The sequence below is a fragment of the Cyanistes caeruleus genome, chromosome 10 (genome assembly GCF_971803275.1).
Source record: "Cyanistes caeruleus chromosome 10, bCyaCae1.hap1.1, whole genome shotgun sequence".
In the NCBI taxonomy this organism is placed as follows: Eukaryota; Metazoa; Chordata; class Aves; order Passeriformes; family Paridae; genus Cyanistes; species Cyanistes caeruleus.
In genome coordinates this window covers 13,365,438-13,389,049 of record NC_141710.1, presented here as the reverse complement: position 1 = coordinate 13,389,049, position 23,612 = coordinate 13,365,438, and the positions used below count along the sequence as shown (strand labels likewise).

The 23,612-nt window shown below is 36.2% G+C and overlaps 1 protein-coding gene across 15 annotated transcripts in view; it reads left to right on the top strand.

Annotated features, from left to right (window-relative positions):
* OPA1 (OPA1 mitochondrial dynamin like GTPase) overlaps positions 1–23,612 on the top strand; it is a 60,303-nt gene that overhangs the window by 20,244 nt on the left and 16,447 nt on the right. For all 15 annotated transcript variants that reach the window (XM_086843624.1, XM_086843626.1, XM_086843621.1 and 12 more), the window contains 16 exons: positions 109–180; positions 319–418; positions 950–1,080; positions 1,610–1,682; positions 1,774–1,846; positions 2,611–2,726; positions 3,296–3,360; positions 3,950–4,026; positions 4,260–4,425; positions 4,956–5,108; positions 5,720–5,828; positions 6,472–6,551; positions 7,651–7,791; positions 9,123–9,239; positions 10,505–10,598; positions 10,911–11,021. In XM_086843624.1, coding sequence (XP_086699750.1) covers positions 109–180; positions 319–418; positions 950–1,080; positions 1,610–1,682; positions 1,774–1,846; positions 2,611–2,726; positions 3,296–3,360; positions 3,950–4,026; positions 4,260–4,425; positions 4,956–5,108; positions 5,720–5,828; positions 6,472–6,551; positions 7,651–7,791; positions 9,123–9,239; positions 10,505–10,598; positions 10,911–11,021 — 1,678 coding nt within the window. The remainder of the gene's footprint in view (positions 1–108; positions 181–318; positions 419–949; positions 1,081–1,609; positions 1,683–1,773; positions 1,847–2,610; positions 2,727–3,295; positions 3,361–3,949; positions 4,027–4,259; positions 4,426–4,955; positions 5,109–5,719; positions 5,829–6,471; positions 6,552–7,650; positions 7,792–9,122; positions 9,240–10,504; positions 10,599–10,910; positions 11,022–23,612) is intronic.

Below are 23,612 nucleotides of genomic sequence, written 5' to 3'. Positions count from 1 at the left end.
CATGTGTGTAAATATGTGTTCATATTGTTTTATGTATGTGTGTTTGTCTGTGTAACTACATTCAAAGTAGGTGGTGTATAAATCTCTAATTTCAATATTATTTCACAGACCATATCCTTAAGTGTGAAAGGTCCTGGTTTGCAGAGAATGGTATTGGTTGATTTACCTGGAGTCATTAGTGTAAGTATGCAATAATTTTAAAAATGAAGACATGTAAATGAGATAATATTATTGGTGAGAACATTAACTGTTGGGGGTTATTTAGCATGGTTTTTTCTTTGTTTTCTTTAAATATTTATCTCCATATGCTTATTAAAGACTGTGACATCGGGTATGGCTCCAGATACAAAGGAAACTATCTTTAGCATCAGCAAGGCCTACATGCAGAATCCTAATGCCATCATCCTCTGTATTCAAGGTACTAAGAGTCTAAACAATTATCCATTTCTGGTTTTAATCATGGGTCTTATGTTACTCTGGAATCTGTTGTAATGGTATTTTTCCTTTTGTGATAATTTGTGTAGTGTACAAAACAGCATGCTGTGGAATATCTGTTTATAAATTAAGGGAAGCTGTGCAAAATCTGTGGCAAAAAGCAAGTTTTTGCTAAGAGTTTTTTTAGCATTAAAGAAAAATGGTGGTGATAATAAAATTCAGGTTTTCCATGGAAGTGTTTTTTGGAGGTAGCATACAATAATACTGAATATAATATAATGCTAAATATTTTGAGCAAGATGGTACTTGTTCAAAACTTACAAACTACAACAAACTGGTTTGTTTTGATTCTGGGATCAAAGCAGTTTTTCCACTATGTGTATCCAAAAATGGAACATAAGTCTAATTTTACTGGGTTAAATTTGTAACATGAGACTTACTTGATGGCTACTGTGTTTTCAGTGTGGTGTGTTAGATTACATAGTCCCTAAAATAAACTTTGAATTTATTTTAGATGGGTCAGTGGATGCAGAACGCAGTATTGTTACAGACTTAGTCAGCCAAATGGATCCCCAAGGAAAAAGGACAATATTTGTGTTGACTAAGGTTGATCTTGCAGAGAAAAATGTGGCTAGTCCTAACAGGGTGAGTTCAACCTCTTTTTCTCACATTGTGCTAGCTGAAGTCACACATGGTAAAATACTTGAAATGCTGTCAGAGATACTGGACCTCTCCTGCCTGTTCTAAATGGGTTTGAGTGCTTATTTCTGTATTCAGTATGATGATTTTTTTGGACAGTTGTTGTTTTAATCTCTCTCAGGTTTTGCTTTTAGCAAAATATGATCAGCTATGTGACTTCAGTCTCAGCTTGATATAATATTGATTCCTTTCATGCATGTGACCTGAGCACATTCCATTTCCCAAAAAGGCTTAAGGATATTCTAGGACAGGCATTTTTGTTGTATTTTGTGTTCTGCTATGTTATGCCTTATTATATTTATGCCTTTATTTTTTTCAGATGTTTTGTTTTCAATCTGAGTAGAAATCATAGTCCTGTGACAAACTGCATGCTGCTGTAGTCTATGCATAGATATGACTAGATCTGGCCTTAAAACTGTGCTGAAGAATGTCTCTGCAAAGTTAATAATTTTTTTTTAATCCTTTATTTTCATAGATCCAGCAAATTATTGAAGGCAAACTCTTCCCAATGAAAGCTTTGGGTTATTTTGCAGTTGTTACTGGAAAAGGTAAAGAGAGCTCTAGCTCTACTTATTTTGTCCTTGGTAGCCCAGAAGGTTGTCTAAATTGAACTGTTGCAGCACTCTTTTCTTTTTGCAGGAAACAGCAGTGAAAGCATTGAATCTATTAAAGAATATGAAGAGGAATTTTTTCAAAATTCAAAGTTGTTAAAGTATGTTGTTATTTTATTCTTTCTATTAAAATGAGCCTGTATTGGTAAATGCTCGCTTCAGTATTTCTTGTTGAATTTAAAAGGATTGCAATGTGGAAACAGTAACTGAGATTTAGTATGTTTAAATTAAATACCATGTTGAGGTGATACCAATTTATCCTGGTTTCCTACTGCTTGCTGTAAGTCAGTGAAGACAGATGTGCATCTTCAGGCCAGCAGTTGATTCCACTGCAGTTCTGGGCCACTCTTCCAAGTTTTGTGTGTCTCTCCATTGGCTCTACGAGAACTAAGTTTCAGCTTATGTCTAAGCATTTAGAGCTGAGAGAAGTAAATCCAGCTGCAAAATCAGTTTTAGTGCCTCTAAACATCAGTTGTCTTGGTGTGACCATGTTGTATTCAAAGGGTAAGTTTCTATGTTCTGAGGGAAGCTCACTGAGTGTTTTGATTTCACAGGCTGGTATTTCTCAGGAAAGTACAGTACAAAATCTTAGAGGCTAATACTGCACTCTGCAACCTCTAGAATAAAAACTTATTTAGGGTGGAGTTTTTTGTTCCTGTGTTTTGTTTTGGGGCTTTCCCCCATTGCTTTGGTAATGATCTACACTGAGTATTTTAGATTAAGAGACTGGAATTTGGTTTAAGTTGGTACACAGTTACATGTTATTTTCTGCTCTGAGAAGCAGGGCTTTATTCTAGAGAGGAGAAAATGCCAGCCCAAAAGCATGGGTATGCAGAGAACTTCCTTTGGCTGTCTTTCTTTACAGGACAAGTATGCTGAAAGCACATCAGGTTACAACCAAGAACTTAAGTCTTGCTGTGTCAGACTGCTTTTGGAAAATGGTGAGAGAGTCTGTGGAGCAGCAAGCAGATGCTTTTAAAGGTAAACAGGTTTTCAAAAAGCAAGGGAAATAGCAACTTAGTGGTTTCTTCCATGTGCATATAATACAGTTCTGCCAACATGCTTGGGCAATTGTTACATACATTTTATATGATCAGCATTTCCCTTTAATTGATAGTTGCCCCAGGTAATTTCTAGAAAAAAACTAAAGAAGTAATTTATTTTGCAGAGTACCACTTGCTCTAAAATACAAAGGAGTAAATAAGTATGAAGAACAAAAATCAAGTTGGGGTGTTTTTGTGGGCAAAACACAGTTCTTCCCGTGGATTAAGATGTTTAAAATGGCTTCCTGTATAAAGGTGCTGTCTGGTCAGCCAGGGCTGAATGACTCCACTGTGCTTTTTTAATGCATGAGTTCTGCAATTTGTAGACAGAGTATCTTGGCATAGACAGAAAAAAATTCTGCTCATATTCAGACACATTTAAAGTTCTTGGATAATTTTTTCATAAGCAAGATTTGTGGCAGTTTTAAGATCTGCTAAACTTTTAGGGTAGTCATGAAGTGCATATAGACAATTTAAAAAATAAGGCCCTATTTCTGATTTTTGCAGCTACACGTTTCAATCTTGAGACAGAATGGAAGAACAATTACCCGCGGTTGCGAGAGCTTGACAGGGTAAATTACAATACTGCTTTCATTGGTGTGCCACAAATGGTTGAAGATTATGAATTAAAATGTATGCCTTTTAATTTCATTTGTAAAGGTTTCTTAAAGTTAACATAAAGTACTGACATTTCAAAATGTTAGGACAGTGTAAATTATTGTACAGGAAGGAAATACTGTTCTTCAAAATTGGAATACTTCAGCACTTAAGTCCTTTGCTCTTCTAATATACAGTTAGCTGACCCCAGGGATAGGTCAGTGTTTCTTTGTGATCATGATAGAACTGGCAATGAGAAATTATATTCCCTAGTCTTTCAGATAGACAGAGTAATAAAACAATTGGGATCTCATTTTCTAATTCTCTTACAGAGATCCTGAATATGGAAATGCCATGCCTGGACAAAGGCATGCAAGAGATGTGGGGGGAAGATGTATGGTAAACCAGGGTAGCTAATGATACGCACACACTTTGTTCAGAACATGACCAGGAGGTATCATTTGAGGCTTAAAGGCCTTAAGAAAAAGGTTTTGGGTTTCTTTTAACCATTTATATGGAAACATGATCAAACTATGCTTAATCTTAATATTTCCTTTTGCACAGAATGAACTGTTTGAGAAAGCAAAGAATGAGATTCTTGATGAAGTCATAAGTTTGACGCAGGTCACACCAAAGCACTGGTATGGTAATTTTTTTCTCATTTTTTAAAAAATAATTTACTAGGAGAAGTTTGCCTTTAAAACAGAGTTCTAGTGAACAACATTCTCAAATATAAGAAACTGTTTTTCTTGGACAATGTATTGTATTCCTGTGATCTGTAGTCTTGTTTTCTGTGTTCTTAAGAAATTGAATGCACACCTGTTAGTCACTTGTGTACTGCAAACCATCACATGTGTTACAACTTTCATTTTAGGGAGGAGATGCTTGAGAAAACTTTGTGGGAAAGGGTGTCTACTCATGTGATTGAGAACATATACCTGCCAGCAGCACAGACTGCAAACTCAGGGACATTTAACACCACTGTGGACATCAAACTGAAGCAGTGGACTGACAAGCAACTGCCTAATAAAGCAGTAGAGGTGAGAGTTTAGTTATTTAAATTAAAAAAAACAAATTAAAACTTAATTAAAATTTAGAATGAAAGCATAACTCCAGAGAAGTAAGGTGATGGGTGAATGTCTGACTGCAGTTCTTTTTACTAGCTTACATGTCAGAAAAAGCTGGCAAGATCTTGATGTCCCAGAACCATACAGAGCAGAGATGTATTTTGCTCTTCTGGTGAATTTTGCCTATTAAAGAAAAAAACTTGAACCTATTTTTTCACGGTTAACAAACCCAACCCCTCAAGTAGGTGTATTCACATTTATTAGATTTAGGCAAGTTTAACAGAATTCTGCTTGCTACAATGTGAAGTGAAGCAAAATTTAGTGTTGTTTTTATTAGTAATGGATAAGACAGCAAAGGAAAAGTCGGTGATTTATTCTAGCATGGTTTTTTTTTGAAAATCTCCAGATTTTCATATGTGGGAGAATTGTAATAAATGTGCCTTTATCAGCTGATGTATGGTGTAATGGTCCATTTCAGGAGGAATTGTTTGCTAACTTTCCAGGTGGCATGGGAGACTTTGCAAGAAGAATTTTCCCGTTTCATGACAGAAAAAAAGGGAAAAGAGCACGATGATATCTTTGATAAACTGAAGCAAGCTGTCAAAGAAGAAACTATTAAGCGACATAAATGGAATGAAAGAGCAGAGGATAGCCTGGTATAATGTAGTGGGTTTTTTTACCTTTCAATGTTTTTATTAGAGTTGAATAATCGATATTTTTTTCATTCTTTTGCCGTAATCATAAAATGATTGTTGTTGTCCATCTCACCTTTTCTATATAATGTTTTAATTCAGTGTTTCTCAATTAATTTCATTATTATCTTTTATTAGTTGCTGCCCTAAATAATATCTAATCAAACTGTTTTGGTTTATTCATGAATGTCCTCCATAACCCACTGTCTGCACAAGCGCAGCCTGGCAAGAATTGTTTGGTATCAGCTTATTTGTTCTATTCAGTGTAGCTATATAAAATAACATCATTTCATTTCCATCTTTAGAGATTCTGTAATCCAGAGGGATTTCCTATCTTTTGCTTTATTTTTTTTTTCTATTTTTTTTCATTATTTATGCACGCTGTAGAAGAGTGAGAGGCACACAAATAATTTTTGCAGTGCTTTGAAAAAAAGTGCCTCTTGGATATCTTGTGTGTGTCTGATATAATCTGTTTTAGCAGACATTAAAAAATGAAAAGAATACTAGAAATGGGTTGTTAATTAAATCCTGAGTAAATGATGTACTGCATGCTAAAGTGACATTCTGTATTGCAGCGGGTGATCCAGCACAATGCTTTAGAAGATCGGTCGATATCTGATAAACAGCAGTGGGATGCAGCCATTCATTTCATGGAAGAGACGCTCCAAAGTCGGCTCAAAGACAGTGAGTGATGTTATGTATTCCACTCTTCTTCCCTTTTTAATCTGAGCCAGTCTTAATCCAGTTCACTTCGCTCAAGTGCAACTTTTGTATCAGCCCAGCTGACAGAGTGGTGACTGCTTGTAATGGTACTGATACTGATAGAAATACTGAATAAAATACAGCCTCAAAAGCTCTCATGCTCTTGCTCTTAAAATGTGGCAACTGAATAAGAAGCACTAGAGATCTATAAAGTCAAAAAATGGTCTAAATGCTCATGTAGGAGAACAGGATAAATTCAGGGAAAATAGTTAATCTGTTCATGGTTTCTAGCATAATCAGTTTTGATGCAAGTTGCAGCCAAGGTAAGATTTGAGGTTTTTTTAATGCATGATTTGGAACATGGTACAAGGAGGGTGGTCACAGTAGAGGGATGCTGAGTTTTTTATATACTTCTTGAAGTACCTACTGGTTGGAAGTAATTTTTAAGTCTCAGTAAAATGCATCAACCATTGCTTGAAGTGAAAGACACCTGACTTAGTGTGGTGTATTTTATGCTCTTCAACATAAAATGTTCATTCTTGTTCACGTACTTAATTTTGAAAGTATAAATTTGGCTGGTAGCATATATTTGGTTTGATAGTTAATATCATATCTCCTTTTTCAGCTGAATCTGTTATTGAAGATATGGTGGGTCCAAACTGGAAAAAAAGATGGTTGTACTGGGTAGGCCGCACCAAAGAACAGGTAAAAGGAAAAAATTACAAAGAATTTATAGTTTGCTATCTTTAGAAAACTTTGATTACTACTCAATAAATTTTCAAAACTACCAATTCTCTTCACACTATTTAGATAGCTACAAAAACCCTCACTTGTTATTGTTTTAAATAGTATAGAGAATTTAGTATACTTTTTCCATGCTCCATCTACAGAGTGACTTGTTAACTATTTTCCATTTTTCAGCTGAATTGCATCTTTGCTATTATGCCATTGACCTATGTATTGAACTTCTTGCAGTAGAAGGAAATCACAGGAAGTGGGTGGAAACTGGACTATTTTCATCTATGCTTTTCATGCCTGCCTTCTAAACAGAAGTCACATGCAGTTTCCTGTCATGCTGTATTTGGATTTAATTAGTATGTGATAGCATTATCACTCCCATTGTAATCACAGTTATATCTTCTGATTTGCCATATTCATCATAACATCTCCTCTCATTTGCTCATAGCTTTTAGAAATTTCTTTTGAATTTAAATTGCTCCTTTTGTTCGATGGCCAGTGATGATGGGCTTTTTATACTACTTTTTCTAGTTGTTTCTCAAACTGATTCATGCTTTGAAGAAGTAAGCAGAATTTAAAATTATAGGGCAGGAAGTAATGGTTTCAGAGTTTGGAGCAAGGTAGTGACTTCAGCCTATATTAATTCACTTTTATGAAGAGCAGGTTAAAGGTATGAATCCATGAAGAATTCCTACTAGCTAATAGGCAAAAATTAGAATTCTCATCATTGTCACAAGTGGTATATTCATGTGAATTTGCTAGCAGACACTCATTTTGGGGAAAGGAGGCTAACTCTTAAAATTTTTTTCCACCTTTCTATTCTTGTTCTGCATTTCTGTGTATAATGAAAAGGAAAAAAAATTGACACTGAATTATCCATTAAAAACACTATATTTGATGTGTCTGCATAAATTCCTTTTGAAGTAACTTAAAGTAATAGCTAATAGTGTCAGAAGTTTTTTTTCTGCCCTTGCTTATTAAGCAAATAAAGTGTTTATTGAGGAGCTGCTGATGACCTCTGAGTCTCTAATAAATAATAAATTCCAACTAATCATTCCTATCCTAGAATATTCGTAATGAAACAAAAAATGAATTGGAGAAATTAATCAAGTGCAGTGAAGATCATCCAGCTTATCTGGCAAATGATGAAGTGACGACTGTCAGAAAGAATCTGGAAGCAAGAGGAGTAGCAGTGGATCCATGTCTGGTGAGATGCAGAATTGTAACAAGACACATGGAAGCCCCGTGTGAACACTTGACTGTTTTCTAGATGGCAAGGAAAAGACTCAGTCTGAATACTGAGTTTGTAATGCAGATGTTTCCAAATGAAACACTAAGTGACTGCTTGCACGCAATTCACACACTTCTGTTGGCTGGCAGACAAAGGCTGTACAGCACTTTGGAATCTGTCAATTTAGATTGGAATCAGAATCTGCTGAGCAGACTTTCTTGCCTACATTGTAACAAAGCTTGTTAGAAATTATTGTTCAGATGTAATCAAGGCCTTTGTGAGCAAGTTACAGTAAAAACATACTGCGTATTCTAAAGCTTTCAGTGTGGTTGTATGTGAAGCTTGCAGTACATTGGTACAATGAAGAGAGAGAAATTTTTTTTGAAAATACTTAGAAAAGGCAGGATTTTTTTCGAGTGTCCCTAGGGATTGTACTGTACATTTGAAATGTTCTGTAAAATGATATATCTCATTGCAGTGAAAGGCCCTTAAGTGAAATTAGACCTTTTATCTAATTAAATGTGAGATTTTAAATAAATGAGAATTCAGACATTAGTAGGTAATAGATGTAGATTTCCTATAGCAGTGATATATTTTCTGCACTAACTTGTCAACTTTTCTGCCATTAATACATGCACTTCTTCTAGAAAGAAAAGTTTTTGTAGTATCTGCTACTCCTTTCCTGTACAGCACTTACCATTTTTTATAAAGGTCACAGTAGTGATCCACATCCTCTGCATGAGGAGGATTGAGCGCCAATTGAAGTTTTTTCCTAGCTAAGCAACTGACTTTCTTAATAATGTTTTATGGGTTTTCCAGGGAGGCATCTTGATACACATATTTAATTTTGAAGAATTGAAACATAATAAGCCTAATCAAGGAAAGTTATAAATGTTTGTTTACGTAAGACCCATTAAATATTTTTCTAAGCTTTAATCTGGTTTAATTGGTAAATTAATGGGTACAACTCAAAAATGTGTTCTTGGTGTTAATGTAAGGAATGTTTTGTAGTATATAATTTAAACGTGTTTTGGCTGCAGACTGTATTTTTAAGCATTCAGTTATGTGCATGGAAGAGTAGGTTTTTTTAATTGACAAGTCATCTGTAGTGTTTGCCAAGTGTAACTAACACATTAATCATATCCCAGTTGCAGACAAATTGCTAAGAAATATTTAGACATATGTTACATGATAGCAACAGTGGAATTTAGAGTTACATTTTAAAATTAAATGCAATCATTAATCTAAGCACGATAGTGAGTGCACGTATTTATTTATTTAGTCAAATTTAAATAATCTTTTCTTAGATTAAAGACACATGGCATCAAATTTATAGAAGATACTTCCTGAAATCTGCTTTGAACCACTGCAATCTGTGTCGAAGAGGCTTCTATTATTATCAGAGGCATTTTGTGGACTCAGAGGTAAATTGAGGATCAGATGTTCTTAATCTACACTGGTGTTTTGTCTTAATATTTCTATTTCAGTTGAAAAAAAAAAATCTAAAAATACTTCAAAGTAGCTTGACCAGATAGCTGGTGATCTCAGATACATTTTACATGAGGCTTGTAATAGATAAAATGCCATCCTGGTGGTAATTATGTAAAATGACCACTAGGTATCAGCCATGACCTAAGCATCTGTTTCTGATCAGCTTGTATTGAAAATGTAAGGTTAAAACCAGTAGTGTACAGCAGTTGATGTGTTGTGAATAGCCATTTCTCCTGCTTTCCCATTGATTATTTACTTCACTTACACTGAAAAATTCAGAAAACGTCCCTGTGGATTTATAGGAAAACTATGGTCAGTAAATGTTTATAGTTAATGCTTAGAACCGTGTGTGATCAATGGGAAAAAAAAAGGAACAGCTATGGAGTTTCCAAATAGGTCTTTATAAAAAAACTTTTCAATTTTGTGAACCCAAGCTTGTGCAATAAATGATGGTTTGCATCAAGCGACACAAAGAATATGCTGTTTTCTTACCATTATATTTTAAATCAAAGAGAAATTACTGGAAAGGTAGAGCTCCTCACTTTGTTTTTCTCTTAATGAGCCAGGAAGCCATAAATCTTTGTTACTTTAGAAATACCTTTGCCTGTAAGAGAGAATGAGATCACAGTATGGAGAGCTGCCTCTTCATGACACTTAAACTCCTAATCATATTCCTGTCTTTTTTAAGGTGTCCTAATGTGAACCTAATGCTCCCTCCTGCCATCCTTGCAGGTGTAGAAACTGATTCTCCTGTTATTAACAAATACAGCCCTTATCCCAGCCCTTCTTCAGAAGCATTTGTCAGGCAGGGAGGTATAGCCAAGAGCTCAGCTGTTGTCTCTCAGTGTATTTGCTATGATCAGTGGTGTTCCAGTGAGCATTAGGTTACTCTCCCCAGCCTGCATAAAGTTTGTGCAAATTGTTTTTCCATGATTTCCCATGGTACAGCTCTTTCTGTTGAAAATAGCAGACATGAAGGTGATGCAGTCCATTAAATAAGGCCAGTGGGGTTCTTGTGAAGTATTTTTAATGTGTTTCCTTGTTACCTACACCAGTAGTTCTGTGGGATTTTTGTGCAAGGTCTGGATATATATACACAAGGTTAAAGTTGCTACTAAAAGTGTCACAAGAGATTCTTGTGTGTGTAGGATGTTCACTGGACATCAGAGGTCTGACACCCCAAGTTCTGTCGTTCCAGCTCGAATGTAATGACATTGTCCTCTTCTGGAGAATACAGCGAATGCTGGCGATTACAGCAAATACACTGAGGCAGCAGCTCACTAACACTGAAGGTAAGGCTCAGTCAGTGGAAGGGTTTGAAATTCAAAATTAACTCCTCCTAAAACAGTCATCCAATAATAATTTTGCTTGGAGGGGAAATAACCCTTTGAAATTTAAAATCTTTCTCAAAGAATTTCCATTCTTAAGAAAAGAAGGGGTTTTTGTGTTCAGAAGTTTGCCTTTTCTCTTATCAGATTATGAAGTATGGTAATATATTGTGTTTCCAACAGACCTTCCCAAAATTTTTTCCTTAGGTCATTGGAGTTGCAAAAGTATTGCCACTCACTTTTTTCTGGTTGCTTTATTGTTTTGGTTTTTTACAGTAAGGCGCTTGGAGAAGAATGTAAAGGAAGTGCTTGAAGATTTTGCTGAAGACAATGAGAAAAAGGTGATGCTTCTAACTGGCAAGAGAGTCCAGCTTGCAGAGGATCTCAGTAAGTATCCACTCTATGTGTTTTGGAAGAGCTTGAAATAAAGCAAATTCTGACCACTGTCATTGAGAATATTCAGTGTGATGTGGGTTGTTCATGTGCTGGCATTTATCATACAGATCTTTTTTAAATATGGTCAGATCTTACTGATTCTAAGGTGGGCATGGGTAGTATAGTGTGATAATATAATTTACAGTAGATGTAACTTCACTTATATAAATATATTGAAAAAATGTAGTTAAAACAGAGTAATATTTAAAGGGAGATTCCCCTTCCTAAGGGATTACAGTAGTTTAATGCTTTGGGTAACTCAAAAGTGCTCAAAAACCACTAGGGTTTTATGATTAATATAATAAGCTTTTAAACAGGAATGTTTTTAAAGTGACAGGTCCAGGTTGAGGTTGTCTCCTGTTGTCTGCCTGCACATCCAGTAGGGTTTAGACTGACTTTTAGCTGATGGACCTTGTCTTGCACAAGACATTGTTTTTTTGGCAGCGTTCTGCCATTCTGTGAGACTGCCACTTAAACCCCAGCTGTGCACCTGGTCTGTGAAGGGAAAAAACAGTGCTGTGCAAAAGGGAAAAGAAAAAAAAAGCTAGTGATAAATGAAGTTCCTATAGTTACATAAATATCTACATGTTCATATCACAGGTGACCATCCTTCTTAGACTTCTGTTTTGTGTTTGATGTAGAAACTAATTTTTGTCTTAAAATATGACTTGGGATATTTAATTTAGAATAAATGAATATTGTGATCAGTGTTTCCTCTTTTAATTAGCAAAGTAATTAGGAAAGTTCTTATATCCAATTCTTATATTCAGTGGGACAGAGCCTGCAATAGCTGTTAACTACCTAAGTATGAATCATATTTTTCACTTTTTACATCCAAAATGTAATATAAAGTAAATGTTTTGCTTACAATAAACTCAAAATCTAAGGATTCATTTTTAATAGTGCTGGTTTGGCTACACTGAAAATACTATCTTATTGGGAGTATTGTTATTGAAATACTAGTGAACTGTATTTGTTGTCCTTTAGAAAATGTAATATTTTGCAATAGTGAGTAGGAGTTTTGGTGATCTAGGGCAAGTTGCCTAGATTTTCTTGACTGATCTCTGAAACAGCTGCTATGACTGTATAATTTTCATGATAGGTACATATTTTTCTCCAAATATCCTGTTTTGCTTTTGAAATCCTATATCAACCTTTATGTAAACAGTCTTGTAGAGTAGGTAGAATGTGTTTTACAGCGTAAGAGGTTCTCCTCCTCTCTTTGTATGTTGAGGTAGAATAAATGGTAGCTGCATAGTAGGATGCACACCTTTATTGAGGAAGTTCTCTTTCTCAAGCAGTGCTGCTTGCATTATTGCTTTGATGCTTGATGCTGATTTTTTTTGGTTTTTCCCTGCATAAAAACTGATTTAGAGTGACCCTGGGTGATTTTGATTTATCCTCAAGTGTTCCATGTTTTAAACCAATATTTAAAAACTCTAACATGCCCATGATGTTTAAATTAACATGCCTTTATTTTGCACCGAAGTTGACTTAGAATTTTTGCATTGTCAACTTTGCTTTTCCCCAGTCTCAGTAATAGGCTCCCATTTCAAAGCAGTGGCAGCTGAGGTCATTATTTTGTAAACTAAGACTAGACCTGTGTGTGTTCATAACCTGAGGTGTCAGCGCACTGGTATGAATGCTTCAAGTGTGTAGTTTGCATTTCATAAATTACTTTGTAGCAAAAACATGTCACTGCACTGTATTTCTTTAAATTCAGGAGGTCACAGATCCCACACATATTATTCCAAAGAAATAATTGTTATTCAGTACACAACAATGTATGATGACATGTTCTGCTTTATTGTACCTGTAGGAAGATTTTAAAACTACCACTGCTCAGTTCTGTACTCAGATCTGCATGCTTTTATTACTGAGTGATTTTTTATAGGAATATGACAGAAAACGGGAGTTTCTTTGCCTTTTCCTTGGTGAATAGAATGCTTTTCTATGGTGCAGAAGGTTTTTTTATACCCCTGAGACAGATTTTGATAGCATAGAGCATTGAACTCTCAGATGGCTATAATTTCATTCTTGTAGCACTTAGTAAAGTTCAGGACTCTCCTAAAGGAAAAAATCCTGACTGCTGTGACACATATTCATAAAGTATTGGTATTTTAATTAGGAAGGGATCTCCTGAATCACAAAGTCCAGTCTCTCCATGCAGCTGTGTTTATATAACCCAGCTGATTCGAATATCTTGAGCTCTATCTTCACATCAGTTACTTATTGGGGCTCCCTATTGACACTGAAAACATGTTCCAGGATGTCATTCTTCTGGTGGTTACAAATAGACTTCTAATTTCCAGTCTAAATTTGTAAATATGGGGCTGGGATTCACTTCCTGATTAGAAACTCTACTTGCAAATGTAAATTATTTATATACCTGAGGTTGGGTTGCCTCCTCTTGATGCTGATTATATGGGAACACTGTCTCACTGCTGTTATATCAGTCTTTTAATGCTGAAGGACTGAAAATGTATTATTTTTTATTCAGGATATTGGTTAGTGGCTATTACTAACATGGGTTACCAAGTCTCATGATGAGAGCTCACAGAGGACTCAAAACTTACTTGAGCAGGTTTTGGTGTCTGCGTTCCACAGCCTTGAATGTTATTTTAATTCTATATAAGAATATTTCTTATATGACATTTATGCCTGAATCTTGCTGCTTCTCACTGTTCATACCTCAGGTTGTATTCTAGGTGTTTTAAAGAGTGTAAACAGATCTCTGAAATAAATTATTAATTTTTTAATGTACTGAAGGTTGCTTTTTCTTCAGAAATATGCTTTAAATGTAACGTAAGTGTACTCCTTAAGGTAAGTATTGTCATGATACTTGTACCAGTGAATGGTTACTTAGTTTATGGAAATAAAGAAGTTCTGAGGTTAGGGTTTTTAGAAGAAAGGTTTATAAAATGCAAAAAGGGACAGAGGAGAATATGTATAGCTGAATTGGGAAAATTGACTTCAAAACTGTCCTAAAATGCAATCACTCAATAAGAATGCTTGTGCTGAAAGATACACCTGTGGTTGATGTATCCCAGTGTCCTGACCCTGGCAGTGAGCAGGCGTGGGAACAGCATAAGCATACACTACTACTTGCGTGTTATGCTCTCACAGCAGCCCACAATCTGTGGTTCCAAGATTTCCTAATCCTGAGGTAATATCTTTGTGATTAATAGGCATTCATGGATTTTTTTTTTCCTCCTGTGAATTTCTCTAATTGCTTTTTGAACTCATGTAAACTTTGGCATCTGCAACATCCTGTGGCAATTAGTTCCAGGGTTCAACCACACATTGTGAGAAAAAGTACTTCCTTTTGTTTGTTTCTGAGCCACCTGCCAGTTTCATTTGGTTCTCCTTAGTTCTTGCACTGTGAAAAACATTCAGTAATCTTTTTCTATTCATTTTTTGCCATTCATGACTTCACAGGCATGTATGCTACCTGCACTTGATGTTCTTTTTTCTGACTTGAAAAGTTCTCATGGTGTAGTTGCTCTTTGCATGGACATTGTTTCCTGGTTTCTGTCAGCATTGCCAATTTTTTCCTCTTTCTTAGTTCCACTAAAGCCTTTTTGAGGTGAAAGAGCAGACCTTGCACAAAATACTTGAAATGTATCTATATTATGGATTCATACACTTGTGTTATGATGCTGTCTGCATTTTTTCTGGTCTTTTTACAGTAATTTCTTGTAGACTGCTTCCTCTTTTGGCTGTTACTGAACAGTGAGCTGATGCTGCAGTGGTCTATCTGCTACAACTCCCAAGTTCTTGTGTGAAAAGTAACAGCCATGATAATTTCATTTTCTTATCATGTTTTAAAACTGTAGGTGCAGTTGAGATATGTTTCTTGGATTTTTATTATGAAGATTCAGAAACAAGTGATTTGCTATCTGTCTCTTACATGTCTAACTGGATACGGTAGGCTTATTCAGCATCCTCTTTTAATGCAGTTGTTCACAAGCTACCTCACAACCCTGGGGCATTATTTTTATTGGAAATTCTTCACCAAAGTTGTCTGGCATTTCAGGAACACAGCCCTGACTTGGACAGTTTCACCAGAAATCAGAGGAATTACATTTACTTTACATTTGGCACCTGCATCTTGATTTTGCTCATGGCTGAAGGACAAAGTACTTTGATTTGAAATTTGTATTCCCCACAACTAAGTATTTGCATAGCTATATCAGTATCTTAAATATTCTGTATTCTATAAGAAGTGAAATGGGATAAAAGGAGCTTAAAGTATAATGGTAAACATTAATATTTTAAAAGGAGAATTTCACAGAAAAGCCTCTTGGCAACTTCCCTGTTTGTATTGCAGGCTTTAAGGCACTGCTTCAGGCTGGAGGGAAAATCTAATGGTGGCAACTCAGTCCCTTCAAATTCCTGCAGCTGTTACACACAAGTGTGTGCAGCTCTACACAAATCTTTCCACTTGCTTTTGTTTTTTAGATATTAATTACCCTTTATTTCTACAGTACCTTTGGAATTGGATGAGTCAATATATATATATTTTAATTTTATCAGTGATCTTTTGCAGTATTTGCAAGTTCTTATTGTTTTTTCCTGTATTTGTGTTAAACTTTCCAAAGTGAATGATATTGAACACTGCCTCGGAAATTAATGAAAGTTTTAAATGTTACGTGTATTTTAAAATTCCAGCTTGGTTGGTTATTTATAAAAGACAATTATTTGAAGTCACATCATCCCTAGAACTGTATCTGAATTATGTTCTTCAGTATTGGGCAATACTTTTTTTTTAAAAGAAAATAATACATAGATGAAAGACTTCAATTTCACCATGAATAATGTATTTTCTGCTGTTTTTATTTTTAACAGAAATGCCAGATTAGTAATTTCAGCAGAAATACCTGATAGCATGTGGATGAATGTTACATTTGCATAGACTGTTTGTAACATGGTAATTGTTGAAAATGTTGAGTTCCTGCATGGGGCCAGAGCAGCCGCCAAGCTCCGCCGGTGCCGAGCGCGCGGTGGCGCTGAGCGGCCGCCGAGGGGACACTGCTCCTATCGGGGCTCCCCTCCCGCCTCCAGGAGGAAGAAGATGCACTTACCTGTCCTTGTCCCTCTTTTTTTTCCACTTCCCCTCAGGGTTTTCTGGTTTGTTTGTATGACTATAATTTATGAAGTTTGGAAAGGATGGTCATTTTTTTTTTTCTCAGCTGCACATTTCTGGTTAGCAGCTGCATGGAAAGTACTAGTTTAGTAAGCTTTATTAAGAAAAAACTGTTAAGAACTGAATCCTTTAATCATTTCAGAAGGAAGTGGATCTTCCAGTGTCTTATCTTAAAGCTAAGTGCCATCTCTCCCTATTGCAGTAGCATCTAAAGCATGCTAGATGGTGCACTTAGGTGTTGAATGCTCCAGGTGAATCCAACCTTCAGGCAAGGCAGCAGGAGTTTTGCCATGACTTCAGCAGAGTTGAAATCTCACAGACCCAAAAGAAATGCGTATGTCCTATCTTCATTTATTTCTTCTCCTTTTAGTCCTTTTGAACAGCAAAATGATGAATGTTGCAAAGCTGTAGGATAAACAAAACACAGCATCTTTCCTAGGTCAGCATACTATTCATCCAATATTCTGTGTCCTCACAAGTTGGAAAAGAGAACCCAGTTCTTCACCAAATTATAAGTAAAACCATGTGCATGGGAGAGTCATTGGCAGGAGGTGGGAATGCCTGTGGAAACTTGATCCTGAAATTGCTAGGTATGAATGTGAATGGATCAGCCTCCAAGTTCATTTGTCAGTAATGCTGACACCTGTACAGGTGTCGTGGGCTAGCTGAGACTACATTCTGCACAAAAGCTTTTTGAAACATTTGAGGAGTAAGCCCTCACATGAAGAAAATACAGCTTAGGTCCATTTGTTTCAATTCTGTCATACGTTTGTAAGCAATGAAATGTAATAGTTTTCAGAACTTAATTATTTTCTTGTAAAGACTTAAACATATAAAAACTAAACAAACCAGAGTTCCAGTAAAATACTTTTAAGTTTTATATCTAAAGTCATTGCTTTGAAGTCACAGCATTAAATTTTTTATTTACTTTTTCTCTTGTTGAATGTAAGCCATTTGCCAGCTTGGAGAATTAATGGTTTAATATCATATAGGCATATAATAAACTTGCCATTTTAATGGAGTTAGAAGGCTAAGGTTGGCACTTCCATATGCAAGTTGCTGACTCAGGACCTGAAGTTCCTGTGATTTGCTAAGTGGGTTCTGTTGTGTCTGTTCTGTGTAACAGAATGGTTTGAATCCAAGGGAGTCCCCTTTTTTTGTTATGCATTTATGCAAAGTTTGGGATAAAATCTGTGAAGAGTACTTTGCATATAATTACTTGCTCCATGGTTACATTTTTTCTTTCATTGCTGTTAGCTGCAGAACAAAAATGTTGTGTGAAAGTAATCCTGTACTGTGGTCGTTACTGTAGCCTAATTAAATTTCAGTTCCTTCAGATGACTGCCAATCGTGCTTTGATTTGACCCCTGTCCTTCATGACATTGTTGATTAAATGTGCTCCTTAAAATCAGGCTTTAACTTGGCTTTCTAAAGCGTTTGCTTCCATTTGCTCTTCTATTATGAGCTTTAACTTCTTTTTAAAAGGTCACAGTGTTTCATAGGGGCAAAGCTCAGCTGTAGGGGGAAAGATCTCTCAAATAAGCAGATCATAAGTCATTTTCCCCTAGAAACTAGAGGCAGACAAAACAGCTCAAAAGGCAGTGGTTAGTAGTCCTTAAAACAGAACCAGTGTTTACAAGATACAGAAAAAAGGTATGGTTTTCAAGATACTAAGGTAGTACCCAAATGTCATCCCTGCTGCCCAAAGACAGATATAGGAAAGAGGAAAGCATCTTACGAAATGCAAATGGAGGAGTAATTTTATTAGAAACTGAAGAATTATGGTTATTTTGTGCTCTTATTTCTTCCACAGTGCCTAAATATTGGAGTTTTAGAAGCTGCTTAAGTAAAAATATGGTTGCTTCGTAGTTGTAAGACAATTCCAGAGGTGTCAGCAGTCTTGCTTTTATCTCATTCTCCTTTAACCTGGTCAGAACAGTGAGGAGCACTCACTCATCTCATCCTGGGCTGTCAAAATATGACACCAGGAAGATGGTGTGGCCATCTGCTCAGACAGACACAGGGCAGCCATTTCCCTCTGGGAATCACCAAACAGATCTCCAACTTCTGCTAAGCATGTGCAGGGTAGCTGCTATCTTCACAGTCCCCTGCCAGCAGCTTCCCTGAGGACGTTACTATAGCCTGTATCTTATCAGGGATTGCTTGTCATTTAGAGCACATTCATTTCTGCCCAAATCTCAATCAGTCACAAAGTGTGGGCTGTCTGTTTCTTAACGAGTTCAAGCTTGTGCTGGTGGCAGCATGACTCCTGTGCTCCCTTTGAGCTCTGTACAGGTCCTGGTGCTCCATGATGCAGGAACTTGTGCTTGGAATCAGTCTGTATGCTTGTGTCTTCAATTTCCTCTAATTTTGAACCAAAGCAATATCTCACAATAGACTTGCACACTTCCTGTTAGAATGTGAATTAATTCTTTTTGCATGACTATCATGTTTTTAATTCCATGTAGATAATCTAAGAAATCAACCCAAGCAAGTGTGCTTTGATGTGAAAGACACTGGATAAGTGTTCTTTTTTTTTTTTTTTCTCTTGAGTTTTGGGGCAGCAGCATGAAACTAATGAATTAAAACCAGAAGAATGTGTAGGATGGTCTGTGTGTCAAAGTGCAGATAAGGTAGTTCCTGCTTTGTGTCATGGCAGAAAGTGCCTTAGAAAGCTGCATCTTCTCACAGAGGGAAGTAATCCTCAAGGGAGAACATACATCACTTGTAGACATCCTGTGATGGAGTGATGGTTTACTTAACTTAAGAATCCCAGATGACCAAAGCCTGTCTGCTGTGATTTCTTTGTTATTGATGAAGAGTTAGGCACTGATGTCCAGGTCCTAAAACGGATCCATACAAAGTTCACCACATTTTTCACTGACTCAAAGAAGCCTATCACTTAAAGTTGACATTGAAAAATAGTGATAAACTGCTACATGAATAATGACATGTTTAATTCCTATTAATCTTACTCTAGACCCATGTCTTTTTTACTTGAGGGTCATTGTGGTGTTGTCTGCTGAATTTATTTTTTTCCTCAGATTTTCTGAATGATGCAAAGATGAAAACATCTAATTGGGCACAATCTTCTCTTTAGTACTGGTTCCTTGGAAGGGTACTTATTAATCAAAATTTAAGTACTTATCATGAAGAGATTTACTTATCATGGAGAGATTTACTATTGGTATAAATTACTGGCTTGTAAATGGACAAATACATGCTTTTGTTCTAAAGTACTATGGGGCTGTGGAATGTAATATTCCCATTTTCAAAAGCTGGAGAGATCAGTGTTACGTATGTTACACTTTGTCAGTTGTAGTAGACTCCGCTTTGCCCATAGGAATGATAGCAAAGAAAAAAAGAACAATTTGGATATGGTGACTTAAGTTTCTGACTATTAAACATTATTCTTATTATCTAAAAATTCATCTAATCACCACTTCATTTTCTGCCATTTTCTAGAGAGACTTTAACTTAAATAGTCATGATGGCATATTTATTCATTATCTAACTAATTACTGAGTATACTTTCTTTTGGGTGGAGAAACAACATATATCAGTTATTTTTTTACATTAAAATCTTTTTACAGTTTCATAGCCTTAAGGTTACAGTAGCCTTTACATAAGTAATTTATCATCTTTGCTGTGTGTATCTTTCCTGCATAAGGAGAAGTTCATATTTTGTTACATCACTGGATGAATCATTGGGATAGTATTTCTGGTTTGCCTCTAGGCTTTCCACTGTTTGCACACAAAATAATGAGTATCGCTGTATTCTGATTCGTTCTCTTTTAACAGTTTTGATTTGGATGTTCAATCTTCCTCTATCCATAAATATGAGATTCAGAGGATGAGATTGTTTTATAAGGTTGCCTTGTCATTATGCTACTAAGCTCCTTCCAGCTGTCCAGTAAGCAACACAGCCAGGTTCTTCTGAAAGACTGAGTTATTAGAGCAGTTTTAATTAAAAAAATCTGAGACGGAAATAGAGGACTGAAAGATGCCCAAGTCCTACCTTGATACTGCAGACCTTGTGACACTCATAAACTTGCAACTTAATACAGGGTAATGATCACTGGTACATTGGCTAACCTCAATGACAGTGTAGAAATAGTTTGTGACCTCACATCACAGTTTGGTAATATTTAGTTTCCTTTCTGTAGACAAGCAAAACTGATGAATAGCTCATGGAAATGTCTGTTGTTTAAAGTCAGTAGTCTGTATAATTGTCAGTTTTGCTTCAGCCCCATAGCTCAGTTCTGAAATGCTCTGTCAGAGACAGAAGGATTTCATGCTTACCAGCCTGAGGAGCCCCAGGGATTGCTCCAAGAAGCACAGCCAGCTTCTGTTCTATTCCACCAAAGAGGGGGCAAACATGTGGCCAAAGCCATTCTCAGTTAAACTGAGAGCTCTCACCAGTGAATCTGGAGCAGCTATAGATCAAGACATTGATTAGTAATCTACTATTTCAACAGCACAATACACAGTTCCCATTTCTGGGGCTAAACATCATTCTTAGTAATGCTTAAATATTGTTGCAGTGCTCAGTAGCTTGCAAAAATAACTTGTGAAGTAAATGTAATACTGTAATAATGTTTCATACAGGCAGCTGACAGCTTTGCTCAGGTGTGCTATGAAGGGATTACTAATTAATATAGTAATACTTACAACAAAGTAACTTCAGTGATGGCACCTGTGAAAAAAACCTTGGGGTTTTTTTCTGTCTTAAGACTTTTTTCTTAATTTTATTTTGTTTCTACATCAGGCTAAATACACAATTTGGAGGTGAGCTGTTCCTGTTTAAGAGGTGGATTTGCCTACAACAGGGAAAACAAAACTGTATCTTCATAGGCAACAGGCTCCTTGATGTTTTCTTCTGTTATGGTCCTGGAAAAGGAGATCAAACTGGATGCAAATTCAAATGTCATGGTAGATTGCAAGACATATAAGAAATATAACATTAAAGGACAGCTACTACAATGTAGCATCAGCTAGCATCTTCATTGAGTCAAACTACTGGTACCTAATGACCATGCCAACTACATTTTGCAAGCTTGCATTTTAAAGGCTGTATATTCTTAATGATGGATTGATTTACTATATGAACTATTATAAATTCCATTTAAACTTTTCAGGATTCTGCAGTGCTTTTATTACTCTAATGAGCTAATTGTTTAAGAATCATTCATATGATTCATCCTCCTGCTCAGTCTTTTTAAAAAAAAAACTTCTAGCTGCTGAAACTCTCTTGACAAACAATATTTATAGCGGTTTGACAGCAGGATGAAGAACGGCGTTTGTCTTTGTAACAGCTTAAAGAAAAGGCCTTTCCAGCACCCAGCCATGCAGTTACAATCTTGACCTCTTTCTTTTGCTGGGAACATACATACAGCATACAAGCAGCACCTCCCATGTGTTTTCTTGACCCTTTGACTGTCCATTCACTTCCCATCTGTTTTGCAGCCTTAAAGGAACAGAGGGGGCCCTCTACTTATAAATCTGTCTTTGCAGCTGACAAATGATGTTCTGTCTCTTTAAGGGCAGCCTGGGTGGTTTTGCCTTTTTTTTTCCTTCCTCTCCCCTTAAAACTTTAGCTTTCCTCTCAGCCTTATCCAGAGGAAAATACAGTATGTGAACAAGAGGAAACTGGCAAAAAATGTGATAGGTGGTTTCAAAGGATTTTCTAAAATTCAACAGGACATGACCTTGCAGTGATCAGGGAATTACAGCAGTGTTTGCACGAAGCATCAGTAAGCGTGTTACTGCAGGTAGCTGTGGCTGGGAAGTCTACTTTCTGAGGCATTGTTTGGAGTGCCAGGAGTGTGCTGTCTCATACCATTTTAACAAGAAGTAAAGCTTTTGCATGGCCCTTAGAAAATCAAGGAATGTGGCACAAAAGGCTGAACTCCAAAGAGATGATTCCCACCCTTTTCTCCACCTGGCTGCTCATGGGGGTTGTATACAAGTGTGGAGTTTGTGTCTTAGCCCTAAGGTAAAAATCAGCTTTCAATAGAAAACTTTGGATTGACATGTCTAGTTTTAATGGTGTGTTTCTGGGCATTGTGATGAATCCTGACTGACAGGGCTTTCCTTTTTAATAGAGGAAAGATGATGCATTCACAGCAGTAAATTCCAAATTTCTGCCTCTGTGGTTAACTAACCATAACATAGAAGTAGCACAGCAAGCAGTGAGAATGTTCATAAGCAAGGAAGGGATTAAGAAAGGAAGGAAGATGAAAAAAAAAGGGAAGGGGAGAACTCAAGTCTAAACACAATCCAGAGCAAAAGGAGCAACAGCCATGAGCTTTCAAATATCAAAGCCATGTAAACACTAGTTGGAGACATTAGTCTACATTAGTGTAGAACAGGAGGATTTATAATAAGATATTAGCACATTTTTCTGGTCATTTCATACTGTAGGTTTCTTCAAAGTACAAAATAAAAATGGATTTGTGTTCAGAAAGATTTTACAATTTGTTTTGTTGCTGCAATTGAAATTTGATATCATATGTGCATATTTGTAATTTGGAAGGGAAAGCTTTTTGATTTGCTCAAAGTACTCATGTACTCTGGCACAGACAGACATGAACGTCTTTAAAATTCTGTGCTAAAATTATTGGCTCTTTATGGGTAAATATGTATTTGAATATTTCTAAATAAATTTATCTTCAGAACCATAATCAAGACTGAGAGGCCACATCTCTTAGTAAACCAATTAACACAGCTAGAAAATACAAGAAAACCTTTTATCGCCTCTAGGATTCTGTTTGAAATAAATCACTAATATACTTTGCTTTTGTAATTTATATTTAATATTATTTGGAATAATTTGGCTTTAGCTCAGGAGATTTGCTCGATAACTTGCTTCAGCTGTTTCATTTTAGCACTGTTTCTTGCTGTCTAAGCTTGGGTAAGATTGAATATTCCAGGGGGGTTCCCTTCTGACCAGCTTATGATAGTAGGAAAAGCAAACTTTATCTGTGCTGCATCTTTCTGCATTCACAGTGTATTCCAAATCCTCATTACAGTTCAATTAGTCTGGTTCTGAACCTTTTAGATTTGGGACCACAGGATTAATGAAAAGAAAATGAGTGCGTAGCAATATCATTTCATATGGAGATAAGGAGAGACTGAGCATGAATGAGGATCTCAAGACATCTGAATAAAGAATTTCCTCATTCTGTCAGTGAAGTTTTATGGGATATGGAGGGAGGATTATGGGAATATTCATGACCAGATCAAGAGGCATAATGAGTTGATGTATGAACCAGCTTATCTTTTAGGTAAACATGGGGTAAATGGGAAATAGAATAACCATTCATGGCCCCTAGGCCTGTGAATTTTACTGTTCTAAGATGGAAACAAGGGTTTAGTTACAGTTATTCTTCTTTGAT